This window comes from Schistocerca cancellata, chromosome 1 (genome assembly GCF_023864275.1).
Source record: "Schistocerca cancellata isolate TAMUIC-IGC-003103 chromosome 1, iqSchCanc2.1, whole genome shotgun sequence".
Classification (NCBI taxonomy): Eukaryota; Metazoa; Arthropoda; class Insecta; order Orthoptera; family Acrididae; genus Schistocerca; species Schistocerca cancellata.
The window spans coordinates 144,110,084-144,137,494 of NC_064626.1; the positions used below are offsets into that span (position 1 = coordinate 144,110,084).

Consider the following 27,411-nt stretch of genomic DNA (forward strand, 5'->3'; position numbering starts at 1 on the left):
GAAGGAATGGAGACTGTCTCTTAGGAAGGCGTGAAGCGAATTTTGATCTGCTTTTTAAAATAGATATACGAGTATTTCCCGTTTATTTTTGGTGGATTTGGGCGTTACTGGACTGTGCGGTTGATACCTGCGGAGGTTCGAGTCCTCCCTTGGGCATGGGTGTGTGTGTTTGTCCTTAGGATAATTTAGTTTAAGTAGTGTGCAAGCTTAGGGACTGATGACCTTAGCAGTTAAGTCCCATAAGATTTCACACACATTTGAACATTTTTTTTTTTTTTTTGGGCGTTACGGTATTGTCTCGTTATAGCAACCATTTGATCGCTAATCCTTGTAACTGTCATGACGCTCTCTATTTGCTGAGGACTGTTTCTTGCTAAGAGGTATAGTATATTATCGCAGTCATACCTGGTGTGGACTTTGGAATCAAAGGATCAAAATAATTTTGGGAGAGAACATTTAGTACAGTCCCGAATGAAGTTTTATGTCTACCATCTATCGACTTTAAACGTATTTTCGCCAACCTATTGGGAGTGGATCGAAGTCACCGCAAACTATAATATCTATGAGTCGGGTATCCATTCAAAGAGAGACTCAAATTTTCCTTGACCCTTGCAGCAGTTATATGATCCAGGCTCGAGGGCGGGGAGGGGGGGGGGTCATTAAATTTATTTAAGTTGTCAAGTATAACTTCTACCCATACTAAGTAGCTGACACGATCACCTAACTGCCTGGATCCTATTAAGGAATTAAAATACTTTCATGCAACTGGCTGCTGATTATTTTGGTATTTGCAACTACAGTTGTTGAAGATGGTAAAAAATTAATACCTAATGTCGTTCTATCGGCGATCAGTCTCTAGTACCAGTCACAACTGCCTTACTACCCTATTAAACAACTGCCTAAATGGAACAGCTCAGCAGTTCACGATGACGCTGGATTTTGTATGGGTAGCACTAGAGGGTAAACAGTGGTCCTCTCCAAACAGTGGTCCGTGGAATGCCGGTGCGACTTCACGAGCGCTGACCTCACCATGCGGAGGTGAACCCGCTCAAGTCTGCATTGCTTCCTGAACTGGCCGAGCAGCAATAGCACAGTTACGTCTAGCCGCCCACTATGGATCCGATCGTCTAAACGACCCGTGGCTTGAACTTCGTGATCATTTCCTTCACAGCGACACTTGTCACGGGGCCTTCACACGTTCGAGTACCCTTCTTATGGCGATAGGATCGTAAAGCAGCACTAGCGGGTTCTCCATTCTGACACTAAAAAGCCTCACTAATAACGGCCTTGATACGCCTCGGCATTGAGTCAAACAGAGCTTGTATGGCGTGTACACGTACAGCTGTCCATGCAGCTTCAACACTATACCACAGTTCATCAAGTGTCCTGACTGGCGTATTGTGACGAGCCAGTTGCTCGGCCACTATTGACCAGACGTTTTCAGTTGGTGAGAGATCTGGAGAATGTACTGGCCAGAGCAGCAGTCGAGTATTTTCTGTACATGCGGTCGAGCATTATACTGCTGAAATGTAGGGTTTCGCAGGGGTCGAATGAAAGGTAGAGCCACGGGTCGTAACACATCTGAAATGTAACGTCCACTGTTCAAAGTGCCGTCAATGCGAACAAGGGGTGACCAAGACGTGTAACCAGTGGCACCCCATACCATCATGCCGGGTGATACGCCAGTATGGCTATGACGAATGCACACTTACAATGTGCGTTCACCGCAATGTCACCAAACACGGATGCGACCATCATGATGCTGTAAACAGAACCTGGATTCATCCGAAAAAATGACGTGTTGCCATTCGTGCATCCAGGTTCGTCGTTGAGTACACCATCGCAGGCGCTACTGTCTGTGATGCAGCGTCAAGGGTAACCGCAGCCATGGTCTCCGAGCTGATAGTCCATGCTGCTGCAAACGTAGTCGAACTGTTGGTGCAGATGGTTGTTGTCTTGCAAACGTCCGCATCTGTTGACTCAGGGATCGAGATGTGGCTGCACGATCCGTTACAGCCATGCGGAGAAGATGCCTGTCATCTCGATAGTGATACAAGGCCGTTGGGATCCAGCACGGCGTCCCGTATTACCCTTCTGAACCCACCGGTTCCATATTCTGCTAACAGTCATTGGATATGACCAACGCGAGCAGCGATATCGCGATACGATGAACCACAATGGCGATCGGCTACAGTCCGACCTTTATGAAAGTCGGAAACGTGATGGTACGTATTAGTCAAATATGAAAAGCGCCATGTGCGTTTCTTATTGGCACGTTTTATACAGTGTATTTCAGCATATTGCTTTAGTAGCGCTCCACAATTTTTTCCAGTTCTTTTGGACTAACTTCAATATATTAGTTGACACAGTATAAACGTGCCGCTTTCAAGTTTTATTTATATTTATTTTTATACTTTGAAGATTCTTGTTGCTTCATTTGAAAAAAAAACTGCCCGGGAGTCTGTTGTATAATAAGGTCTCAGTTTTAGCAGAATATTTACCAGCCAGTTTTTGTGGCTTATTGTTGATTTAATAATCATCTTTGAATATTATCCTGAAATTGTACAATTGTCTACATGGCAATGGCGCATAATTTATTTTGATGTAAATGACTGTTTCAGGTATATACACAGAGGGGGCTGTCAGCATTTCAAATTCTTTGATTTTGCAGCACTGTCTAGCTTTTACTGTCGTGGTCTTCAGTTCGACTTCTTGTTTGATGCATATGTCCACGCTGCTCCATCTTTTGCAAGACTCTTGTCTCTGCTTAACCACTGCAACCTACATCCACTTTAAGCTGCTTACTGTATTCGAGGCGAATCTCCCTCCACAATTTTTACGACCCACATCTCCGCCTGTTGCGAAACTGACGATCTCTCGAAGGCTGAGGAAGTATGTTGTCGACCAGCCCCTATATTCAGTCAGGTTGTGTCATAAATTTCTTTCTTCCCTCTTGGCGCCAGCCTTCCAATACATTTGTTTTTTTTTTATTGCAGCTTTATCAGTTTGTTTATTCTGCTGTCCTACTCTATATTATTACACAGCACGATAAATGACATTTTAAGAAATACAGCAACCTGACATTTATTATGTATTTGCATTTTATATAATACACGTTCGGGCTTTCATCAGCCTTCAGTCAGCAACTACATCGATAAAACTGAAGATTCAGATATGTATTACGCTAACTGAAGTTAGGTAAAAGCCCAAAGCGCGTATTAGCCTACATCAAAATACATAAAATTGTGGCTGGTTGCTGTATTTCTTAAAACAATATAATACACGGCATGGAGCTCAACGACCAGTAAAGTAGATAAATTGTTGAAGGTATATTTTGATGAATTAGTTCATAGTCCCGTACATCTTTAATAATGCGTTTACATCAACTGTGTTCTTAAAAAATGTAGGGTAGTGACATTATTAAAAGTAAGCTGGTGTTGCAGTTTGCTTAGTTTCTTGCACAAGCTTGCTTGCTGAGCGCCATGTGACTCGCACTAAGACAGTACGATTTTTATCAGTTTCCGGCGGTGTTGAGTCGCTTTAACAACTTGTGCAGTACAAGCAGTTTCTGTGTAAGTCACTTGTTTATTTTGCCGATATACGATCCGGTGGTGCATACTATAACCCTCCGGTGGAGAACTACTTATTTACTTGGCTGGTGCTGCTGAAGAGTAAAGACGTATTTTCGCAGGAGCAGACCACGGGTAGTGTAGGTCATTTTGCATTTTTTGCTAATGGTAAAGCTTGTTTATTTAGAAAATGCACTTTAGAGGTTGAAAAACATGAATTTCTAACAGGTACGGTAGCGCTATTTAGTCTGTGTGTAGTTGGCAGATGTATATCTGCTCCTCTGCACATTATATTTACACATCTCTGAAGTGACAGTGTATTATACAAGGTGAAGAAAAAATCGCGCACTCTGACTTAGCAGCACGATTCCTCACATACTGGCAATACAAAAATATCCGTCAAAAAATTTCGTCCTGCGCATATTTCGGGCATTAAATGGACATTAAAGATTGGCAATCTGGGAACACTGTAATCGCTTGTACAGTTCTACATCTGTCACACTAGCGGTGTGCAGTTACTGCAGTGAATAGCGTTTTAAGTCAGCATGCAGGAGGTCGAGGGTTCGATTCTGCATCGAGGCTTATGTGTTTCTATTTGCTAAAAGTAGTCTACGTGGTACGGTCGTCATACAGCGATTACAGTGGGTCTCCTACAAAACATTTACAGTTACACACTAACGAACATGGAAATGGAAGTTTCATTAGTCACCGTACTGGCAACAGTATGCAGACTTTAACAGTGCGTGTAAGTGCAATTCACGGTCATAAATTCAAGTTCTTTAATCTCTAAAGTGCCCTTTCTTAACAAACAATTTCTTTTATTTTTATTTGTTTATTGAGATATTCCTCTAAACAAAGCAGTTTCTCCAACATAACAAATACCAGGAAATTATTACATCTTTTGCATAAGATCTTAATTTATCTCCTCGGGATGTCGCTCTGGGTGTTTCGATCTTGAATATCTTCTTCCTCTGCACCAGGTCTTCTCATTGCTAATCGTACATTTTGAACCCAGGTGGTCATAGGGCGTCCTCTTCTCTTCTTTCCCCATGATTCCCGTTCCAGGAGCATTTTCGAAATTCTGGCTTCCTCCATTCTTGTTACATGCGCGTACCATTGTAACTTCCTTCTATCCATCACGTTATGTAGTCTTTGTCTTACTTCCATTTTCTTTAATATTTCGTCGTTCCTTACTTTCTCTTTTCTAGAAATTCTTGCTGACCTTCTCCAGAAGCCCATTTCTGTCGCTTGCAGTTTTTTTAGGTGTTTCATGTTTGTAGTCCAAGTCTCCACTCAATACATAACTACGCTCTCTAGTAACGATTTATATATGATTTTTTTGGTTCGATTTATTACATTTCTGCTCCATAAGATTTAGTTGAGCATCCCCAATGACCGTCCTTCCACTGCTGATTCTTTCATTAATTTCTACCTCTGACTTTCCCTGCAACTGCAAAATGGATCCCAAATAATAGTGTAAGGTGTCAGGCAAATTCAACACCTTCCATGAAAACCCTGACATGATAAGCAAATCCAGTAGTATGTCACATAGCTCCGAATAAATCGTGACGTTAAATTAACCAAAGTAATACGAGTAACGAGTGAGCAAATGGAATACCACAGACTAACACAAGAATGCCTAAATGCATGTCATACCTTCCCACCGTGAGACAGACGCAGTTCCGAGGGGAGAAACGAGAACAGAAGCCGAGAGCAGAACCGTGTTAAGCTGGGAGGCCCTACGATAAGGGACGGACACCCACGTCGCCAGATAACCGCTAGGACCACCCCAGCCGCAAGTTTTAGCGTGAGACTTTTTCGCGTCTCTGTTACGTCAGGACCACCCCCCAGCACATGTGAAAAGATAGAGCCCTCCAGAAGAACAGTATAGATCTTACGATAACACTAAAAGGACCACACCAGCTGCAAGTTTTAGCGTGAGACTTTTTCGCGTCTCTGTTACGTTGCAAACTTTAAAAACATTGCCCCACCACGAAAAGTGGCACGTTTCTCATTGGATAGACAGAATTTTTGTAGGCGGAGCTTAAGGTTAACATTGAGACCCTGATTAGTCAGATGAAAACACAGCCAGATAGTTTTTTTAAACCAACTTCGGTAAATTGTAGTAAGGAGAAGTTAGGAGAGAGTTGCTTTCGAGACAGCGAGGTGAGCGGAGCTGTGCTGCCCGCCGCCCCCTGACGAACACCGACAAGGTAATGAACGCACGCGATGCCGCATAACAGCGCATAAAGCTTCACTCAGAACTGCAGAAGTCTCATCTGTTACACCCCTTTTTGCGTAATACTAGTGTCGATCGTCTGTTAAAGCTCATGGTGTTCACATTTGCCACTTGAAGTAAAAATCTGAAACGCAATGATTTTTCTGTTATATAGTTATTGAGAAGCCACATCAGCCACTTTAATTTACGACAAGTTAGATAAGTAATTAAAGATAATTGAGGGTCACTGTAGACCATTTTGATAGTTTTCTCTTTTGTGAAACTTAATTTAAACCTAGATTATAGATGTGATATGGCATAGGTCATCCTTCAATCCATTGTAGAACTTGGAAACCCATTCAGGGAATATTCGTTCACATTTTTGTTGAACGCAGTTGGTTTTTATCATCCTGTATTAAAACATTTCCTTTTATCAATAGTGTAATTTATAAACAATGTTTTGTGAGTAGAATAAAATTTCCAATGGTAAACTTAACTGCTTTTTCGACGTTATTTTACCAGCTAACTAAAAATAGGAAAGCCTTGAACCCCTTCCACTAAATTTAGTTAGTATTAAGATTCTTTTACAGGGAGTGCAGTGGAGCTGACGCTGAAATCATTAAGTATTTGGTTATATCATCGCTAGTCTCACTGAACTCTTCTGAACTCTACATGTCATGTGTGGTCTGGCGTCTCCTTACCAGCAACAGGTCCCAGGTTCAAACTAATCAATTCCCTAAAAAACACGCTCAGAGCGTCGTTGCGCGAAAGTGGTAGGGAGATACGACTTAGAACAAACATACACCACGCAGAATGTTAGAATAGAAAGGATTGACCTTCTTAATTTTCTTTCCCTTTATGTGTAACTCATCCGGATCATTAATGAGGTATTCTGTTATCTGGTGATTAATCCTGAGTCCGCAATTCTTGTATTCCATTGCTAATTGGTTACACATATACACTCTGCATACTCCACGTTTTATGCTATAACTATTCGATCATCGGCAAGTAGTAGGTGATATAAATAAACTCCATCTTTAATTTCTAGCCCAGTCACATCGCATTTACAAGACCATGTCTTAAGACTTATATCTATATCGGAAAGCGTTTCTGAAGAAGAGAAATTTGTTAAAATCGAGTATAGATTTAAGTGTCAGGAAGTCTTTTCTGAAAGTATTTGTATGGAGTGTAGCCATGTATGGAAGTGAAACGTGGACGATAAATAGTTTAGACAAGAAGAGAATATAAGCTTTCGAAATGTAGTACTACAGAAGAACACTGAAAATTGCATGGGTAGATGAACAAACTAATGAGCAGGTATTGAACAGAAATGGGGAGAAGAGAAATTTGTGGCACAACTTGACTAGAAGAAGGGATCGGTTGGTAGGACATATTCTGACGCACCAAGGGATCACCAATTTAGTATTGGAGGGCAGAGCGGAGGGTAAAAAACGTAGAGGGAGACCAAGAGATGAATACACTAAACAGATTCAGAAGGACATAGGTTGCAGTAGGTACTGGGAGATGAAGAAGCTTGCAAAGGATATAGTAGCATGGAGAGCTGCATCAAACCAGTCTCAGGACTGAAGAACACAACAACAGATTTTAAATAATGTTGGTGACATGGGGCAACCTTGTAACAGACCCTTGCTTGTTCTAAATTTCTGTGAAAGTGTACTAGCAATTTTCACTTGACATGTGTATCCTTATACATTTCTTGTATTATTTTAGTTAAACAATTACACAATTTTTATCATCAGCAAAAGACGCAAAATAATTACACGGACCCTGGTCTGCTCATGTGAAGTGACGTCTGTACTCTTCACCAACACCATCTATGTAAAAAAAAACAGCTCACCACCTCAAGATGATGGTATGAACCATCTAATCGCGTAGTGGCAAAAGAAACGAGTGGCTGACGCAAGAACTGTATTATTTGTATTTAGCCTCGCGGGATTAGCCGAGCAGTCTGAGGCGTTGCAGTCATGGACTGTGTGTCTGGTCCCAGCAGAGGTTCGAGTCCTCCCTCGGGCATGGGTGTGTGTGTGTTTTTCCTTAGTATAATGTAGGTTAAGTAGTGTGTAAGCTTATGGACTGATGACCTTAGCAGTTAAGTCCCATAAGATTTCGCACACATTTGAACGTTTGTACACTCCTGGAAATGGAAAAAAGAACACATTGACACCGGTGTGTCAGACCCACCATACTTGCTCCGGACACTGCGAGAGGGCTGTACAAGCAATGATCACACGCACGGCACAGCGGACACACCAGGAACCGCAGTGTTGGCCGTCGAATGGCGCTAGCTGCGCAGGATTTGTGCACCGCCGCCGTCAGTGTCAGCCAGTTTGCCGTGGCATACGGAGCTCCATCGCAGTCTTTAACACTGGTAGCATGCCGCGACAGCGTGGACGTGAACCGTATGTGCAGTTGACGGACTTTGAGTGAGGGCGTATAGTGGGCATGCGGGAGGCCGGGTGGACGTACCGCCGAATTGCTCAACACGTGGGGCGTGAGGTCTCCACAGTACATCGATGTTGTCGCCAGTGGTCGGCGGAAGGTGCACGTGCCCGTCGACCTGCGACCGGACCGCAGCGACGCACGGATGCACGCCAAGACCGTAGGATCCTACGCAGTGCCGTAGGGAACCGCACCGCCACTTCCCAGCAAATTAGGGACACTGTTGCTCCTGGGGTATCGGCGAGGACCATTCGCAACCGTCTCCATGAAGCTGGGCTACGGTCCCGCACACCGTTAGGCCGTCTTCCGCTCACGCCCCAACATCGTGCAGCTCGCCTCCAGTGGTGTCGCGACAGGCGTGAATGGAGGGACGAATGGAGACGTGTCGTCTTCAGCGATGAGAGTTGCTTCTGCCTTGGTGCCAATGATGGTCGTATGCGTGTTTGGCGCCGTGCAGGTGAGCGCCACAATCAGGACTGCATACGACCGAGGCACACAGAGCCAACACCCGGCATCATGGTGTGGGGAGCGATCTCCTTCACTGGCCGTACACCACTGGTGATCGTCGAGGGGACACTGAATAGTGCACGGTACATCCAAACCGTCATGAACCCATCGTTCTACTATTCCTAGACCGGCAAGGGAACTTGCTGTTCCAACAGGACAATGCACGTCCACATGAATCCCGTGCCACCCAACGTGCTCCAGAAGGTGTAAGTCAACTACCCTGGCCAGCAAGATCTCCGGATCTGTCCCCCATTGAGCATGTTTGGGACTGGATGAAGCGTCGTCTCACGCGGTCTGCACGTCCAGCACGAACGCTGGTCCAACTGAGGCGCCAGGTGGAAATGGCATGGCAAGCCGTTCCACAGGACTACATCCAGCATCTCTACGATCGTCTCCATGGGAGAATAGCAGCCTGCATTGCTGCGAAAGGTGGATATACGCTGTACTAGTGGCGACATTGTGCACGCTCTGTTGCCTGTGTCTATGTGCCTGTGGTTCTGTCAGTGTGATCATGTGATGTATCTGACCCCAGGAATGTGTCAATAAAGTTTCCCCTTCCTGGGACAATGAATTCACGGTGTTCTTATTTCAATTTCCAGGAGTGGATTTATCAACAGTCGCAGTCTTCTTTATGTTGTTCCTCCAGGACGAAGTACGCAGTCGTGCAGTGTCTAACGCCCGTTGTGCGGAGAGTTTTCCAGGGTGACGGGTGCGCGCGTGCCGGCAGGTGCCGGAGCGCATCCGGGCGATGAACGCGAGCGTGAAGCTGCTGGTGATCGTGCGCGAGCCGGTGACGCGCGCCATCTCGGACTACACGCAGCTGCGCAGCCACGCGGCCGCCACGGCCGCCACGGCGGGACAGCCGCCGCCGCCCGCGCGCTCCTTCGAGCAGCTGGCGCTGCGGCCCGACGGCTCCGTCAACGTCGCCTACCGGCCGCTCGCCATCTCGCTCTACCACACCTTCGTGCCGCGCTGGCTCGAGGTGAGCGCGCCCGCTGCTCTCCCCGCACCCACCCACAGCCTCACCCTGTCTTCCAACACGAAATACAGCTGCACAGCGACGAAGTCTTACATGGTTGTTGTTGTTGTGGTCTTCGGTCCTGAGACTGGTTTGATGTAGCTCTCCATGCTACTCTGTCCTGTGCAAGCTTCTTCATCTCCCACTACCTACTGCAACTTACATCCTTTTGAATATGTTTGTGTATTCATCTCTTGGTCTCCCTCTGCGATTTTTACCCTCCACGCTGCCCTCCAATACTAAACTGGTGATCCCTTGATGCCTCAGAACATGTCCTACCAACCGATCCCTTCTTCTAGTCAAGTTGTGCCACAAACTCCTCTTCTCTCCAATTCTATTCAATACCTCCTCATTATTTACGTGATCTACCCATCTAATCTTCAGCATTCTTCCGTAGCACCACATTTCGAAAGCATCTGTTCTCTTCTTGTCCAAACTATTTATCGTCCATCTATCGTCCATCTACACTCCATACAAATACTAGAAAAGACTTCCTGACACTTAAATCTATACTCGATGTTAACAAATTTCTCTTCTTCAGAAACGCTTTCCTTGCCATTGCCAGTCTACATTTTATATCCTCTCTACTTCGGCCTTCATCAGTTATTTTAGTCCCCAAATTGCAAAACTCCTTTACCACTTTAAGTGTCTCATGGACACCTGTTATACCGCACCAAACGCTGATTTTTTTTCGTCATGGAGTGGGTGCTGACACACAGTGTTAGCGTTCTCCGTTGCCCAGTACCTCGTGTTCTGTGAATTCACATGAACGGAAAGATGAAACCATGCTTCACCACTTATGATGTAATGGAAATGAGCCAACAAACCATCGTTGACGTTCCGCAAAAGCCATGTACAGTAATTTCTCATCCTCTCGTAATGTCATCAACGCGTCTTATCATTCCCATCATGCTCGGCGAGCAGCCGGGCAGTTTGAACTTCCTAAAGCAAAACATTCAGAAGTTATGAAACTTCCTGGCAGATTAAAACTGTGTGCCCGACCGAGACTCGAGCTCGGGACCTTTGCCTTTCGCGGGCAAGTGCTGTACCATCTGAGCCACCGAAGCACGACTTACGCCCGGTTCTCACAGCTTTACTTCTCGGTCGGGCACACAGTTTTAATCTGCCAGGAAGTTTCATGTCAGCGCACACTCCGCTGCAGAGTGAAAATCTCATTCTGGATTCAGAAGTTATGACTATTTTATTTCATATAGGTCAATAACTGTGACCCTGCATTTCTTCATGAATGAGTTGTGGCTTATGTCATTGAATAAGTGTGATTCGGCTATTTTTACATGTATTTCACGATAATTCATACCTCTCGGTAACTTACTAATGCATGGGAACGCAAAAATATAACAACTATTCTGTTAATTAATTAGAAAGTAATTATTTTCAGCCATAATGGCTGTGTTTGTGCACCGTGACTGTGTGGTATAATTATTTATTTCAAGTTTCTCTTACTAGTCACTTTTTATTTTATGATTAATCTAAATAATGCAACGCGTTTCGAACATGTTCTGTTCATCTTCAGCCGTTTATACATAAATACACATATATAGAGAAATGTTACTTAAAAATAAACCGTCTTAAACTAGATTAATCTAGAACTCTTTGTCCATTGTTTTTTACTGTAGCTGCTGGTGTGGCATTTGGGGGGAAGGAGAGGGGCAGTGTATGGCTAGAAATCGAAATTAATGATGTCTTCTGCTGATTTTCTTCCTTGTGGTTGACTATGTATATCACAGCCTGTATAGGATGTAGATAGATTTGCATCAGTTATGTGTTACGAAAATAGTGTGAAAGGCTTCTATATGACAGTTGATCACTTACAATTTCATCGTCTTGCTGCTGCACTTGCATCACTGGTGTAATGGTGGAGCTGATGATTGACATTTCAGTATTGCACATTATATTTTGTGAGTGATTGCCAACGTAATTCACTGCACAAATTGCTTCGATGTTATACACACAACACAAGATGATGGACTGTAACATTTGAGTCTGTATCGATTATCGATATTCTTGGTACTGACAGATTTATAGTCAGTTATTTACATTGACATATCTTGAATCTATTTAATTAGAACTGGCTTAAGACTGTTGAAGAATTCTGAGTTTTTGAATTCGGTTATTTCATAAAGAATGTTATCTCCATGCGTTGTGTTATGTATGAAAATTTCCATTTCTTTCATGATATCCATTCTTTTACTTTTTGCTATTTTGTGTAAAATTTCGAGGTTGTCTTCTACTTTCAAAGGATATCCTGTGTCTTTAATGTGAGTTGCTACTGCTGATTTGTTACATTTATCAAGCCTGTAGCACTCTAAATGTTCTTTGAATCGGGTTCTGAAATTTCTGCCTGTTTGGCCCATATAATATTTATTACATTGGCTGCAGGTAATTTTGTAAATGCCAGACGCATCAAATCTTGTATCTGGTGGTTTTATATTGTGAATAAGCTTTCTACTTAATTTGTTGTTGGTGCTGAAACTGATTTTTACTACTGTGTTTTTGAATAGTCTTGCTAATTTGCCAGATACTATTCCAAGATATGGGATTTTTACATATTTGACTGCTGGGGCACTGTCAGTTATGAGTGTAATTTGATATTGTTAGTTCAGTTTATTTTTTATCTGTTGTGACATAGTATTAATAAGAGAAGGGTCATGTTCATTTTTTATTGCTGTATATGTTATGGTTAAATTAAAAGGAAGGTCAGCGTTGGCCGTAATATTGATGTTTATTGATGGCAGAATCGATTTTCGATCACATAGTGATCATCTTCAGTGCTGATATGTACAAATTACAACTGTGATCGCTTCTCAGTTTTGGTTATTGATAACTTGATAACCAGTGTCTGAGAATTTGTACATATCAGCACTGAAGATGATCACTATGTGATCGAAAATCGATTCTGCCATCAATAAAACATCAATATTACGGCCAACGTTGACCTTCCTTTTAATTTAACATATATGGTCGTTGTGCACACAACACTCCATGGAGTCGCCTATCAATATGTTATGGTTTCTATAACTCATGCAAATCTGTCTGCATACTATACATGCTGTGATACACATAGTCAACCACAAGGAAGAAAATCAGCAGAAGACTTCACTGATTTCGTGTTCTAGCCATACACTGCCCCCCTCCATTCCCCCAAATGCCACACCAGCAGCTACAGTAAAAAACAATGGACAAAGAGTTCTAGATTAATCTAGTTTAAAACGGTTTATTTTTAAGTAACATTTCTCTATATGTATGTATGTATGTATAAACGGCTGAAGATGAACAGAACATCTTCGAAACGCGTTGCATTATGTTAGATTAAGCATAAAAAAAGTGACTGGTAACAGAAACTTGGAATAAATAATAAGTAGAAAGTAGCTAAAACCAAACATAATCCGTACGACGTATGACTGCTTTCTGACCGCTTGGAGCGCTAGTGTCGCTCCAGCTGTCAAACTGAAACAATTTTCGAACCAGTGTCGTTACTGTATTTATTAGACTGTGGGTGAGGCGGACTATTTTAAACTGCGCCGTCCTGCATTAATGAGTAATTCTATTCTGTTGGATGTGAGGTCCGCCAGTTATACGAAACACCGTTTTTCTCAGTACCCAAACATGTTTCGGCACCCCTGTGCCATCATCAGTGGGTTTTCGTTTTTATTTATTCTTTTGGGTTCACTGCCACTACTTGTCGATTCTACTGCATGTTTGAGGTTCTCCACTTGGTCCTCTCTCTCTGCCTCCTCATGTTCCTCGTCCTCAGTCTTCTCAATACAAAGTGTGCTACATCCGATGAAGTTTTCTGACGAATAACTCTCTTTATCGTCGCTTAGTGGATCCTGCGCATCATTCCGATCGTCGGGCACCTCCCACTCCTGCACATCCGGAGATTCTTGCTTAATGCATATATACTCGATCTCTTGCTTCACACATACAAGTGGATCAGTCTCTGGTACTGAATTTGTGGGAGTCGCCAAAAGAACATCTGTGCGTGCACTACTGGCGGACCTCACATCCAACAATTTTAACTGTAAACACGGCTAATACAAGGAGCTGCAAATCAAAATGATTTTATTGTGGGAGGTACTGAGTAAGACACGGTTTTATTTTGGTTCCGCAGGTGTTCGACCGCGGCCAGATCCTGGTGGTGAACGGCGACCAGCTGATAGAGGACCCGGTGTCGCAGCTGCGGCGCATCGAGCGCTTCCTGGGCCTGGAGCCGCGCATCGGCCACCACAACTTCTACTTCAACCGCACCAAGGGCTTCTACTGCCTGCGCAACGAGACGGCCGACAAGTGCCTGCGCGACAGCAAGGGGCGCCGCCACCCGCGAGTGGACCCACGGGTCGTCGCCAAGCTGCGGCGCTTCTTCAGCGAGCACAACCAGCGCTTCTACGAGCTCGTGGGCGAGGACCTGGGCTGGCCCGAGCAGTGAGCGCCCGCCCGCCGCCAGCACCCGGCACTGCGCACGCGCCAGCGGCCCGCGGAGGCAGCTGCGGGGCTCGAGCTGAGACGGCCCTGCGCGGCGGCAGTCACCGAGCGATCCGGAGACGGCCGCGAGAAAGGAACGAACGTCGCCCCGGGCCGTGGACGGAGTTGTCGCCATCTGGCAGTCGCGCGTACAATCTACCACTGTCGGACCTGCAGACTCTGGAAACACACAGCACAGTACTGACGGCCAGATACTGAGCAACCGACAGCTGAGTGTTCAGGCGACAGCAGAGCGAGCTGAGTCTATGCTACCAGTCGTACGGGAGACGTCGTTTTCGTTTTGTACATTCCTCCACACTCTTTAACCTTCAGTTACCACAGACTGTACAACAAGAAAGAGCCGAACAATTCGCCACCGATGCTACGTGGCTGCGGAACAGGTGAAAAAAGAACACTGCTAAAAAAAAAATGTGTAATAACTATTATAGTTTTGAGCCCTCAGGTTCATGTGCTCACTGTTTTTAAGAAAAAAAATTAATTGTAAAGTTGCTTTCTTTCCTACGGTAGTCACCAATTAGCGCGTTGATTCGTTCACCAAATGGCACCACAGAATACGCGATTATTAGGTTTCCCATGTTCTGTGATGCAATACCAAAGCAATAATACGTGCAGACTGCCGCTGGAAATTGTAATGCGAATTTAATTCCCGCGTTTATAGCTAAAATTAAAATTTTAGGTAACATCAGGCACGGCACAAATGACACGGTGAAGTCTTACGAGTACTTGAGCTTTCTGTCGTACGCATTGACTTTGAACGTGCTGCTGGATTATTCTAGGAATGTTGTACTGTTTCTAAGAGTGTCAGAGATGAAGGGGAAGAAACTGTCGCGGAAAAGCGGCCCCGTTTCTCCCCCTTCAACATTTTTCACTTCTTGGCGTTTGTTTCTCGCGTAAAGGTAGCTCGTTTGCGACTGCGACCAGAAGCGCGTATTTGGTCGCCTGGTGAAGGTCGGCGGAACTATCGGAAGGAAGACGATGTGAGTCGGATGGGTGGGTAGTAAGTAGGAGGCAAGGGCGGGCGCAGCCGGGATGCACCCCCGCCGGCGCCCCGGCTGCCTCCGCCGAGGGGGCTGTGGGGGAGGTGCCCCGCGTGCGTGGGCGTGGTACCAGGTTCTGCCGCCGCCCTGGCGTCGTTCGCCTCTGATGGCTGCGTGTGACCGCTCTGGAGAGAGACGGTCCGGGGCATGTCCCAGCTGGCCGAGACACTCGCTCAGATGTCTAAACATTCTGACCCACTCCCGCACCGTTCCATTCAAAGTGCCATAGTCACACGTACCTCTGGAAAAAAAAATATTTGCGGAGCATCACGAGAGGAAATGAAACATTACTATTCCACTACGTGCACAAGAAACTGTTGGCGATTTCAAAGCTGCTGCCCTGAGCGTCAAAATGAAGCTGGAGATAAAACTCCGTGCCTCTGAAGACGATAAAATTGTGCAGAAACTTCATAAACCTCACGCAAGAAGTTCTTCCGTCTGTCGGTCAGCAGCTGTGACCACCTCATGTTCACATCTAGTTTTTCAGTCAACTGGCGTGAAAAATGTTACAATTCCAAAACAAGAGTCGTCCGACTCTCTAATCCTCTTAACGAAAAACTGTCGTTCTTACACAGACATTTGTCACGAATTGTGTATTTCTTAAATGTATGCGCTTGCCGTGGCACACTAGAGGAGCGAAGCAGCGACCATGTCACTTGTCAGCACAAATTCCGTGCACCATTTCGCGCAGAAAGTGAAAGCCACATCGCCACACCACCCCATAAACAGCACGGGTCTAGAAGTTAGTATAAAATCTTTCGTATATCGCTAGCTCAGAGCAAAACGTAAACGTGTTGCTTTGAACATCACAAAACATATCGAGTCCTTCTTCAACTGACAGTGCTTGTACTTGTACCACCTTCGTACATCCATGTTTGGTCCGGATATTGCTGACGTCTGCCGATAAATACGTTGTTAGGAATTGTGACAAAGGAGGTGCTGACGAAATTTACGGTTAACACTACGCAAGTAAAACCCACAGTACTCATTCTCACGCCGGACACGGTAAACCTTACGCGCTAGCAATTACACAAGAGTGGAAAGCATGGGATAATGACAGCGCTTAACAGAAATATTAATCGGAAATCTTAATCGCAATCAAATGATACTCGTAATCAAACGTTCTTTGTTGTAACACTGGCCATAACATAACATAGTTTGAGGTTGAGAGTTGGCAGTGAGGGCGGCGTCAAAGAGCAAAAAGATGTCTAATTCAATGATTTATCAGTTCAACAGCGAGTAAAAGAAAAGTGTGCCTGGATTTGCTGAAGAAGGAAATCCTGAATAAATTCCTCTGGCTGAAGCCACTGTTCCAGAATGCAGCCAATAGCAGTTTTCTCCGCAAAAGGAACGTTTCGTTCACACGAAGCAAAACGTAAAACAAAGAAACCGCATAGTACGTGTATGCGAGGAGATTTTATCGCTTCTAATACAGTGACTGTCACGGTTACCCCACCGCGGGATGCGATCGACAGCAAAGACGCTCGCCTTGCTGAGGTAAACTATCACAAAAGTTTACACCCGCTGAGACCCACGGCAATCAGAAACGACAAACGGCTGTGACGACGTCAAAGCAGTGACCTTCCGTTTCTGCTCTCGATGCTTTTGTAAAAATAGCTGTCAAACAGTGCCTCGAGACAGGACATTGGGTAAAACAGACTATTTTGCAAGACTCAGCAAACTACCTGGAGCACTGCCAGACAACTCACACAGTAGCACTCGATACCGTTGTTTCTAAATTATCTTCGTTGGAAAATAGCAGCAGAAATCCTAATTATCCCAAATTAGGACTATATTGGCCATTACTCAACGTGAGTATACAGTGTTTTGTTACAGACAGATCTGCTGCTTAATTCAAACAACAGCGTACTCTTGGGTCTATTCGAACTAGTGACAGTGACAGAAGCAGCCTACGCTAGCACAGCCCAACAGTTTTTAAAGCGAGTGTCCGACCTTAAAATACATCGGGATGCAGCAGTCAATTACTATTCCAGAGCTCGATTTTGTTTACGTTTCCTCACGACACGTTCGCAGCACAGAGCGCAGGTTCCTGTTCGAGATGCCAAACGACGACAGATCCACTCGCTGCCCCACGACGCGAGTACCAGAGTGTCATTTGTTTGGACGACAACTCCCAGAGGCAGGAACGGCATCAGGAGTGTCACGTGACAGGCCAACGTGCGAGTTAGGGGCCCACGTGGCCAGGAACGCAACACGACAGCTCGGCGCAGCAGAACCTGGTCCCAACGTGTGGATCATATTGGTCCATGATGAAGTACGGCTGTTAATATAAGATACCATATTTTTTATAGTCCATATTGGAAGCTGTTGATAAGTATAGGGTGCGCTGGCACGGGTCGTGGTTAGCAATGGCCCAGTAGGCTCCGCCGAATTCTCAGCCTTTGGTGGAAGCTCGCGTTTCCCCTGCCGCCGGAAATTGTCACCGCGGGAAGGGCGTAGCAAGTGACGCTCCCGCAAGTCTACAATTTCCGCAACACCGCGGAACAAACTAGGTCACGAAAGTCCTCAATTACCTTGAGGAACACTGCTTCTGGTTCATTCCACTTTCTCATATCTCAATACTTCTCGGATCCAACGCCCCCCGACAACTGACTTCCGTTCATTCAGTTAGCTTACCTGTACAGTTCTGTTCTTTTGAAGCTTTATCAGATAATATGCAATCGATTTCGCAAAACTTACATCCTATACCCTCTGAAAGGTGCGCAAGATTGGGTTTAATTCTTCCGAAAACGATTGTACTTGCATTAATACAATTCCCAATGAACACAGCTGTGCGGGCAAGAGAATCGAGTAACCAGAAGTCACTTATTGCAGAAGAGTTAGTTCCTTTCCATTTTGATATGGAATTGAAACTCCTCAACAGTTTGTAACATGTATTCTAGTCCCCCAAGATTTCTCCTCTCTAGTGCTTCTTCTACTGCCCAGGTAAGTGGCTGTGGTCGACTTAACATTTATTCCCCACCGTATGGTAACGAATACCCATTCTTTAGCAACGCATTTGAAAAATTTTCAGTTCATTTCCCTGTCCTTCCTACCGCGTACGTCAGAAAATCTTCTTTATTACTAGGCCAACGTGCTGTCAGCATCAGATTTCTCTTGTTGAAGAAAGCATTCCTCCTCGCCTATGCTACTTTCTGTCTTTGTTCTTCTGGTCGCTTTAGTGTTCGTACTTCTTTGGCAGGTGAATATTGCTGTATTACACCCAAGAATGCTAACTCGTTACTATAGTTGTACTTCTCTTCAATGGTTTTTGTCTTCGTTTTGTTCACTTAAACTCAGTGCTAAGCAAGCTGTCGTTCAGTTCAGTACTAATTATTACTATTTACTGACTTTGTGTCGGAGGAGAATGTGATCTGCAAACGTTAATACCGATATCTGTTTCCATTTATGGTTTCGCTCCTGTTCTGAATTTCAGTTTGGCTTCCGTCACTGCCTGGTATTTAAATTGTTTGGTATATAGTTATGAAACAATGAAACCATGACTTTTTAAGGCCAGTTGATCCTTTTTTACCTTCGGATCGCCCTTCATCACAATTTTTTGACCAAGTGCTGTGAATCATTCTGAGTTTTGTACAAGTACGTGCAAGTACAGTATTCAGCCTTCATTTGGACGTGGATTTTCCTCCCTTTTTTATATAGACCAAAATACAGCTGTCTTCTCCTCATTTGAACCTATTACATGAATGTTGGGCCGGTGAAGGTGTACCACGTTCCATATTGATGTTTACAATTTTGACAGGCTACGCTATATTCTTGTGTTCATCGTGATAGAAATAGAACACCGCGAAGTTTACTTGGAAAAAATTAGACAGTCGCATTAGGGAGTGCATTCTATCGCGTGACTAGGGTTTCTTCAGAGTAGCGTGTTGGTTCTGATCCTCTTTGTGAATTGTTCTTATTTCGTGACCATCTGGTCTCCTTTCTGTGGTTTGTGTTTGACATTTGCCTTCTTCATCAGGATAAGGTGCGCTGTACTTGAACGATTTATCAGTCTCCCAATCTCACTTATTCATTCAGGAAGAACTCATCCTTCCGATATTTCATCGCGAAATTATAGCAGTATCATTTTAAACAACGCTGTGGTTCAAAGAGAGCGTTTCAAAATGGAACTGCACACTCCACCTTGAGTGTGGTCAGCTAACATCTCATCTCTCTATGTGTTGCCATAGGAGACGATCGTAGGTCACATAGTGCCTTTGATAGTTCAGTATTTCATCGTTATTTTTATTAACATGTGGATATTATCAGATATAATGTTAGCCGAGAAAAACTTCATTTATAATATTCCTTGCCCTGTGTTATCATATTTCTTAATATTTTCCTAACCTTGCTTCCATAAAACAGAGTAAGTTGGGATATAATGCGCATTACGTTTATAAAATATTTCCCACAATGCCTATTAATGGATATATTTAGTTCGTTGCTTTTCTGTGTATTGTCTTCTACGCGAGCGTTTCACCTATTGACAAGCACATTGCAACCCAAATATTTAAATGAATTTGTGTGCTATATAACGTACTTATTTTCTATTATACTTGCCCTTTTCACATATTTTCTTTACATGATCATTGTTTAAAATTTGCTAGTCGACATGTTCACGTAATATATCCTTAGAATTTTATTCATTCCGCCTTTTAAAACCACTATTGGCACCTGTTCCCCTGCGAGTAAGTTTGTCATAATACCATTCCAATGCCCCAAGTACATTCCATTTCGATTCGGCTCTTGCCACTTCCATAGAACATTTTCTATTTTCATGTCAAATAATAAAAGTGACAGTCCACAGCCTTGTCGTATTACTTGACTGACTACTAGGGACTTTCTGCAACTTATGTGTCTAAATACTCTACTTGTTTTATCATACTGGGATGTCATAAATTGAAATAAATAGTATTACATAGGCTTTTTCTATTATATACCACAGTATTTTGCCTTATTGGGTCGTGAACGTTATCGTAATATAAACATAGCCTACAGGAAAAATGTTGCATCCTCTGGTTGTCTACCATCCGTTTTAGCTGCAGACATTGCATCTATACAGATTCGTCTTTTATACAGTTGCTCTGAGGCTTCAGCAGCATCATTTCAGCTAAATAATGCATTTTTTTTTTCAATTATTGTGAGGTATATCTTATGTGCGGGGTTCAGCCTTAGGTTTCCTCTGTAACTACTTCGGACGTTTTTTGTCATCTCTCTTGTGTGTGTTGATTATCTTTCCTTCTTTTCATCTCTCTCTGTGGTCTTCCCACAGTTTCATACGTATTTTATCTGTAACAACAGTTCTGTTCATTTCTAGGTTCAATATCTGACACGTTTCACATTCCTGTCGGCACCTCCCAGAGCCTTCATTGATTTTTTTCCTCTCACAATCGTGCTTCAAATTATACTCCGGGAATTGCACCATACTGGTTAAAGTCGACTGTATCTGTTGTGAAAAGTTCTTCTAAGTTTCGCGACAGTTTTGTACATTGCTTCAGTTTCCTCGTATGTCAAGTTTCTCAAGACCTAGAAGCAGAATCTTAGGGACGCAGTAATGTAATGATCCACCTTTTCTCCCCTAGGCTGATTACAGATAATTCAGCCGAGAGACCACGGCTGCCGCAGTTGGGTAAGCGTGCTTCCAGCCCGGGCTGTTTGAGGCGTTCGCCCTGGGCCCCCGTCCCGTGCCACGCCAGCAAGGGAGGTGTCTCTGGGTGGGCCTCGAGGCTCCGATGCGCCGCCACGTAGCCTGACCGCGCAAAATCCTTCCACCAGTTTCACGGTGTTAACGACAGAGCTGACAGCACGGCGGCTGCGAGTCTCCCGCCGCTGCCGTTCGGTTCGCCGTAGACTATAGTACAGTATGTGTGTGTGCGCGCGCGCGTGAGTGTATGTAGTTGCTCTCCATTGTTGACGCTAGAGCCCCGATATTACGTCAAGTACGATGAGTTAGAGACGCGCTTGTGCTGTGCAGGAGACAAACGAAAGCGGAGATAACCCTCTGCCAGATGGTTGTCGTTCTGATACACACACATATCAGTTTTTATTTAAATATATATACATACATATATTCTGCCTTCACAGAGCGTCCTGAACCCACTATGCAAACCGAATGGGCTGAGCAGATGATCTACATGAGTGCATCTCAGCTCTCGCGGCATTGTTTCTCTAGCGTGGCTACGCTTTCGTAACTATATGTAAGATAAGATTCGATAGCCATTCAGTTTATTTAGCTAGTTATCTACATGTACTTCGCAATTCGTTGGACATTTCCCTGGCTACACGTCCTACCGCAGTTTCAGGTTGGTAATGATGTATTCTGCAGTCAGCGAAAACAATGGTAAATTGCCGCCTGATAATTTCTTGTATGCTTGTCCACTGAAGCCAAAATATTCTGTCTGGCAGAAAATCATACGTCTCTTGACTTTGAACATGGCAGTTACGTACAACCGCCTCAATAAATGACGCTTTTTATTTCCATGTTTACTTTAGCCTGTCGCAAATACATCAACTACCAGTAATTAAGGGAAGCATGCAATAGGTTCAGTTGTATTGCAGCAAGTCGTTTTAACCGTGATGCACAATTCTCAAAATCGTTTGCTTACCGAGATGAACCGTATCGCATATTACAACCACTTCTTCTCCTACATCCAAAAGTGTTTAATTCTAAATGAAACATTTGCACGACACATCTACGTTATGGCCCCTCTACACGCAAGCTCTCTGGCTTCATCCATTTTTCCAAATACGTTTGCCAGTTAAAATGTTTAATAGACTTTTTCACCGAAAATACGAAAAGAATGTAACTGTTAGATAATTATTTACGCATAAGTTCCATGCCGGTATTGCTAGCAGATCTTTACGTATTCGTAAATGTTCCTGGAGCCTGAACTTCATAATCATCTAGTTATCGCCATGAGCACTTAACGGCTTAGTAGTTTTGAGCAGATGTGGGATATTAAACTAAAAGAAATATGAGTGACAGTTATAAATCTACACGTGAAACGCAGGTTGTGATGATATCCTGAGAGAATGCTGGCACGATTGGAGCCAGTTTAGCGTAAATTTATATCCTAAATCTATTCTGTCGTTGAAACACGATTAATCTTGACGAGAGCTTTAAATTATTGTTCCGACCATTTACCTCCTTAACCTAGAACGTAAGTTCCGGCGCTGACCACAGAGGTAACTGATTTTCCCGCACAATTTCCTCGACCCAGTACTTAGCTTAAGGAACACCAACAACGTGCCTGAGTGTTGCGAGAGATTGCGCATGTTGTGTGTGAGTGAGAAGCCGCGTCAGCGGCGAGTGTGCCAAGATGATTGATTAAGAAATGTGCAGTGAAAACTATGTTATTTTTGATAGATTTAATTCCGTTAACAGTGTTTTATATGATAAAAATATATACTATTGTTTTCATGTAACATCATTAAATATATAATCAAGTAACTGGAAAAGCAATACCGCATTTACCCTTTGATATCCCTGAAGAGGCACCTCCCTGACATGTTTATATCAATTTTATGTGTTTAACTATCTATAATTAAGAAGTTACTTATCAGAAATAAAACAAAAATGAAACTATGCATATCATTATTAAGACTAAAGAGCAATATGCTGTAATTAATACGAAACATATCATTATTGACTGTCAAAGTGTATAGAGTTAAATATATTGTATGTAGGAAGTACAGAGAGATTAAGAAGCAATACTATTAAGCAAAGTGGGAATAAAATTATTACCACAAATATTATTAAGGGTACAAGAGTTCAGATGTTTATTGTACTTTCAATTTGTGGTCTCAGGAACTAAAAATTACAAAATACATTCACCTACGAGAATGATCAGAAAAGAAAACCCATACATATCATGATAGACATATCCATTCAACATTTAACATATTCTGTATTATAGAAACTTTTGATGTCAGATCTTTATTATCTCACGTCATTTTCTGTCATTAGACGCGAATATTTAATGTAGTTACTGTGATATTTTATTTTTGTTAAAAGCTCTACTGTTTTGATATAATGAAAGGCTGACGAGGGAGACAGCTGTTTCTAAAATTAAGACATAGGATGAAATTGTAGAACAAAAGCAGTTATCTTCTCTGATGCTACACAGAGTTTTAAATTACTGTTTTCAGCAACCTAGCCGTATTAATTTTAGAGATGAGTTCTATTTTCAAAAGTAATTTGAGGGTAGCAACATTTTGCCACAAATAAAAAAAAATCTGGAGTTTGATCCTTCACAAAATCATGGCTTAACTTCTCTGATGATGACAGACGACACAGACCGGCACCTTTGCATAAGAACCGCTTATTCTTACAAAGCCCCGGCTGCGTTGTCTGGCACAGAAATGGAACATGGTTTGATTAGCGATGTACAGATATTCTCGAGGAAATCTCATTTTTTGACGTCAAGGGAGACACCAAAAAATGAGTTTATTAGTAGCGAAGGATCAAATTTCAAATTTTGTATAAATATCGTCAATGGCTAAGCGTAATCGCTGTGCAAGAAAAAAAAATGTTTACTAATTTTATAAATATGTATATCTTTTGTAAAAGTTAAGCAGAATTTATTATTATTTTCACCGCATATTGGTCCAGAAAAATAGTATTTGTTGGGCCTACTATACCTGAATTAGAATACTTCAGCTAGAGGTGATTAACGCATTGGGGGCGATACCAGCACAAAACATCATGTTTCTCTTTTCGGATACCATCACAAAAATTTTCTGATGTTTAAAGACACCGATTTATTTGAACTGTTGGATATATTGCTGTTTAGTTTACACTTCAGTCCTCAATGTGTTAATTGGTAAAGTACATAGGCAATTGAGAAATATAAAGTTAGATTTAGTTTGTAAATGTATTTGAATTCATATTTTTGGAGAGGCAGATACATGTAGTGGTTTATAACAAAAGATTCAGCGATAGACATTCTTCAGATTGTCTTAGAAGACTAGAATGCAAGTAACTGCTTATAGGGACTTTACTCTGTGAATTAAATTGGTTTCCTGACCTATCCCAATCCGTGTCCCGTGACCAAATGTCGCCTCTCACCGCAGTACTGCCGTTCTCCACGCTAGATGCCGTAGGCTCACACATTCGTTATCTACAAGAGGCAAGCAGGCAACATTTACTTCCGCTACATACTTATTTCCCTCCAGACAAAACTGAGGGACTTGGGACTGCCTGACTACTACACGAGATAGATTGGCTACGCTTCACGTACGAGCTGTTTCATCTGTTGGCTGTAATAGGGTCGACCGAAATTTTCCCAAAACTCTCTTCTTGTTGAGTTCGCCCTACATCAGTAAAATCAAGCCCTTCTGTCCGAGAAAGTATCACTAAAAAGAAATGAAACCAGACTTCCCTCCTCTTCTGCAGGTACCTATTAATTAAAGCTAATGTACTTTCGATTGGAGTTCTTGATGGAAATATCTGCAGCCACTTCAAATTCTGGGGAATTCCTTTCTAAGAGAACACGACAGGAACCCTATACCTGGTAGAAGGGGAAAAATCGCCGCTGCTATGTACCGAGATGTTCTTCAAACAGCTGTGGGTATTAAAAGCTCAGAGTATCACTTTTTTTTAAAGTGTAGAACGTAACAAATATAGAAATAACAAGGTGTTGCCCGACTATGAAGGAATTAAGAATGCTGCATTCTAGTTCTGGTGCACTCTTTCGAGGAGGATATTTATATGGTTATCTTGTTTCCAACAACAGTTAATGACCTCCAGTACCCTATAGTTTTCTATTTCTTGTTGTACAGCTGCAAAGTATCTGGGGCACGAAATATTAGAAATGGTTAGGTGTGAAGCAGCAAAACAGTCTGTTGTGGGGAAAATGATCATGAGATTAATGAATGGAATGCATTATCGCTTCATCTTCGTCGTAAGTATAAACTACCACCTTATAAACAAGGAGGATTTTGTAGACTGCCACCTTGATGCCGCTTTGCGTGTAGTATACCTTAAGAGTAAGAAACGTGAAACGACAACAAAGAGGAGTACTCTAGGGAATAACGCCTTGTAAAAAGGAGCTCTAACATAGGGTACAGATTTTTCGCTTCTGCGTGAGAACTAAAAGAGACTGCTACAAATTTACTGTATTATTTTACCACTCTTGATAAAAGGCATTCATTTTAGTTGAGGAAGAGAGATTATGCCCGAGATTGTCACAATGAATATTCGTAAGCAATTCTTGTGAAAACAATGATTACTACGTTACGCACTCTCTCAATCATAAGAAGTATCACAAGTCAGCTTATTCAGGCATAAACACATCGTGGGGCAACGTCGAAGAAAATATTCACAGCTTTATATTCAAATATTTCATTTCGTTCTTTTTTATCCTAATGAGACTATTTTGTTTTGCTGGAAACAGTTATATCAAAACATGTATTTTTCGAAATTGATGTTAGCAGTAACTTCCGCCCCTCCCAAGCAACATCAGATGCTGCCTATAACAGCGCACTAGAGACTATTCGAACTACGAAAGCAAGGAACGGAATGGTAGTAGCGAAGCCTAGCAGTTACAGACAACAAAATATTTGCATTGCATCGGTGGTTTCACTTCTCCATTGATATCTTTGTGTCTAGAACGAAGCTAAATTGAATGGAGCCTGCCCTTGTCAATCACGCATCTGATGTCAACAAGTATCATTTATCTGTATCTTCTAATCTTCACTCTTACCTAGCATCTCCCTGTCTTTGCTTTCTCTTCTCGCATTAGCCATTGTAACAAACTGTGCGTAAGTAAAAATTATCTAATACTTCGATGTCGCATGGGGTTTGGCTAACAGGTCTAACATTCCAGTCTTTACTCATTGTCTTCAGCCTATAACCATACTGTAGCCGCCTCCTCCTTTCATTCATATTTTTCTTTTGCTTTCGTCCACATACATGAGTCAGCTACTTCAAATTTCTGAAGAACGCAGATTCAGATTTTTAAATTTCTTTCTGTCGGCCTCCTGCATTCCTGTACGGAGATTTCTATGTCATATATTGCACGGCGCAGTAATTTAAATAGTTCAGGCAGAAACAGGTCTGCTGTATCTCTCTTTCACATATCTGCGTTACATCACTTTAGCTTTGTTGGTCCCATGTTTTTTCATATCAGATATGTCCACACTGACAAACGAAAAGTTCACATTAATGAAGGAGGACTTCAGTGAGCTACACCAAAACTAGCAGTATCGTCAACCACCACACAGAGAAAAACTAAACAGTAATATCACTAACTGAATACAACTGAAAGGAATTTTGCAGTATTAAAAAATGGTGCAGTTATTCAACCAGAACTGAACTGAAGAAGAGAGAAGTCTGCAAAATTGTAACAAAACTTAGTGGGAAGTTTAGTAAATTAGCACGTAGTCGCGACAACACTTAAAATAGCCGTTAAATTCAAGACAGCATACCCGTCGAGGTGCTGGCGCGGTGACAGACAGCAGGGAACACCATGTTTCTGGCGCGTCCCCCGCCCCTCCCTCCCTCCTCCCGTCGGCAGCTGTCTCGCTCGCCGGCTCTCCGTCTTTGTTGTCTCTCCACCTGTCGCCTTTCTCAGACTCTTCGTCGCTTCCTGTGTTCGTCCCTCAGCACTCACATTTTTCCACCTTCTCTCCTAACAGAGCTCTTTCAATGTGCTTTCTAACTGCTTGTGTAAATATGTGTACTTTAGTAAGTGTTGTACTGTACGCTGAAGTACTTAAGACTAAATTCTGAAATCTCAAATCTTTATCCTTGTAGTCTTTAAAAGTTTTCTTCAAAATAAACTATAAAGTTAATTTTTGAAAAACTTTGTGTGTTTTATTTACAGCCATTCCATAATTTTCAGCAATGATCTCTATAACACATGGGTGCAGAATTCTGGCTTTGGAAGAAAGAAATTATGCATGCCTGCAGTCCGCTGCATGTGTCTTACGCTATGTATACTTTAGGCAAAAGGTTTCGATCGGTTTGTACGTGATTAACAATTATTTACTTATTTCTGGTTCTGAAGCTTATGCAATTTGACGGAGGAAACTTTGACGTCAACACAAATTTGCAAATGCCCACATAACCATAACACTACCTCTATTCGCTTAAGGAAT

The 27,411-nt window shown here is 42.8% G+C and overlaps 1 protein-coding gene across 1 annotated transcript in view; it reads left to right on the top strand.

Annotated features, from left to right (window-relative positions):
- The window catches only part of LOC126167159 (heparan sulfate glucosamine 3-O-sulfotransferase 5), a 152,534-nt gene that overhangs the window by 101,172 nt on the left and 23,951 nt on the right, over positions 1-27,411 (top strand). Inside the window, exons 3-4 of the mRNA XM_049920456.1 lie at positions 9,482-9,736; positions 13,905-14,655. Of these exons, the coding sequence (XP_049776413.1) occupies positions 9,482-9,736; positions 13,905-14,219 (570 nt within the window). The 3' untranslated portion in view covers positions 14,220-14,655. The remainder of the gene's footprint in view (positions 1-9,481; positions 9,737-13,904; positions 14,656-27,411) is intronic.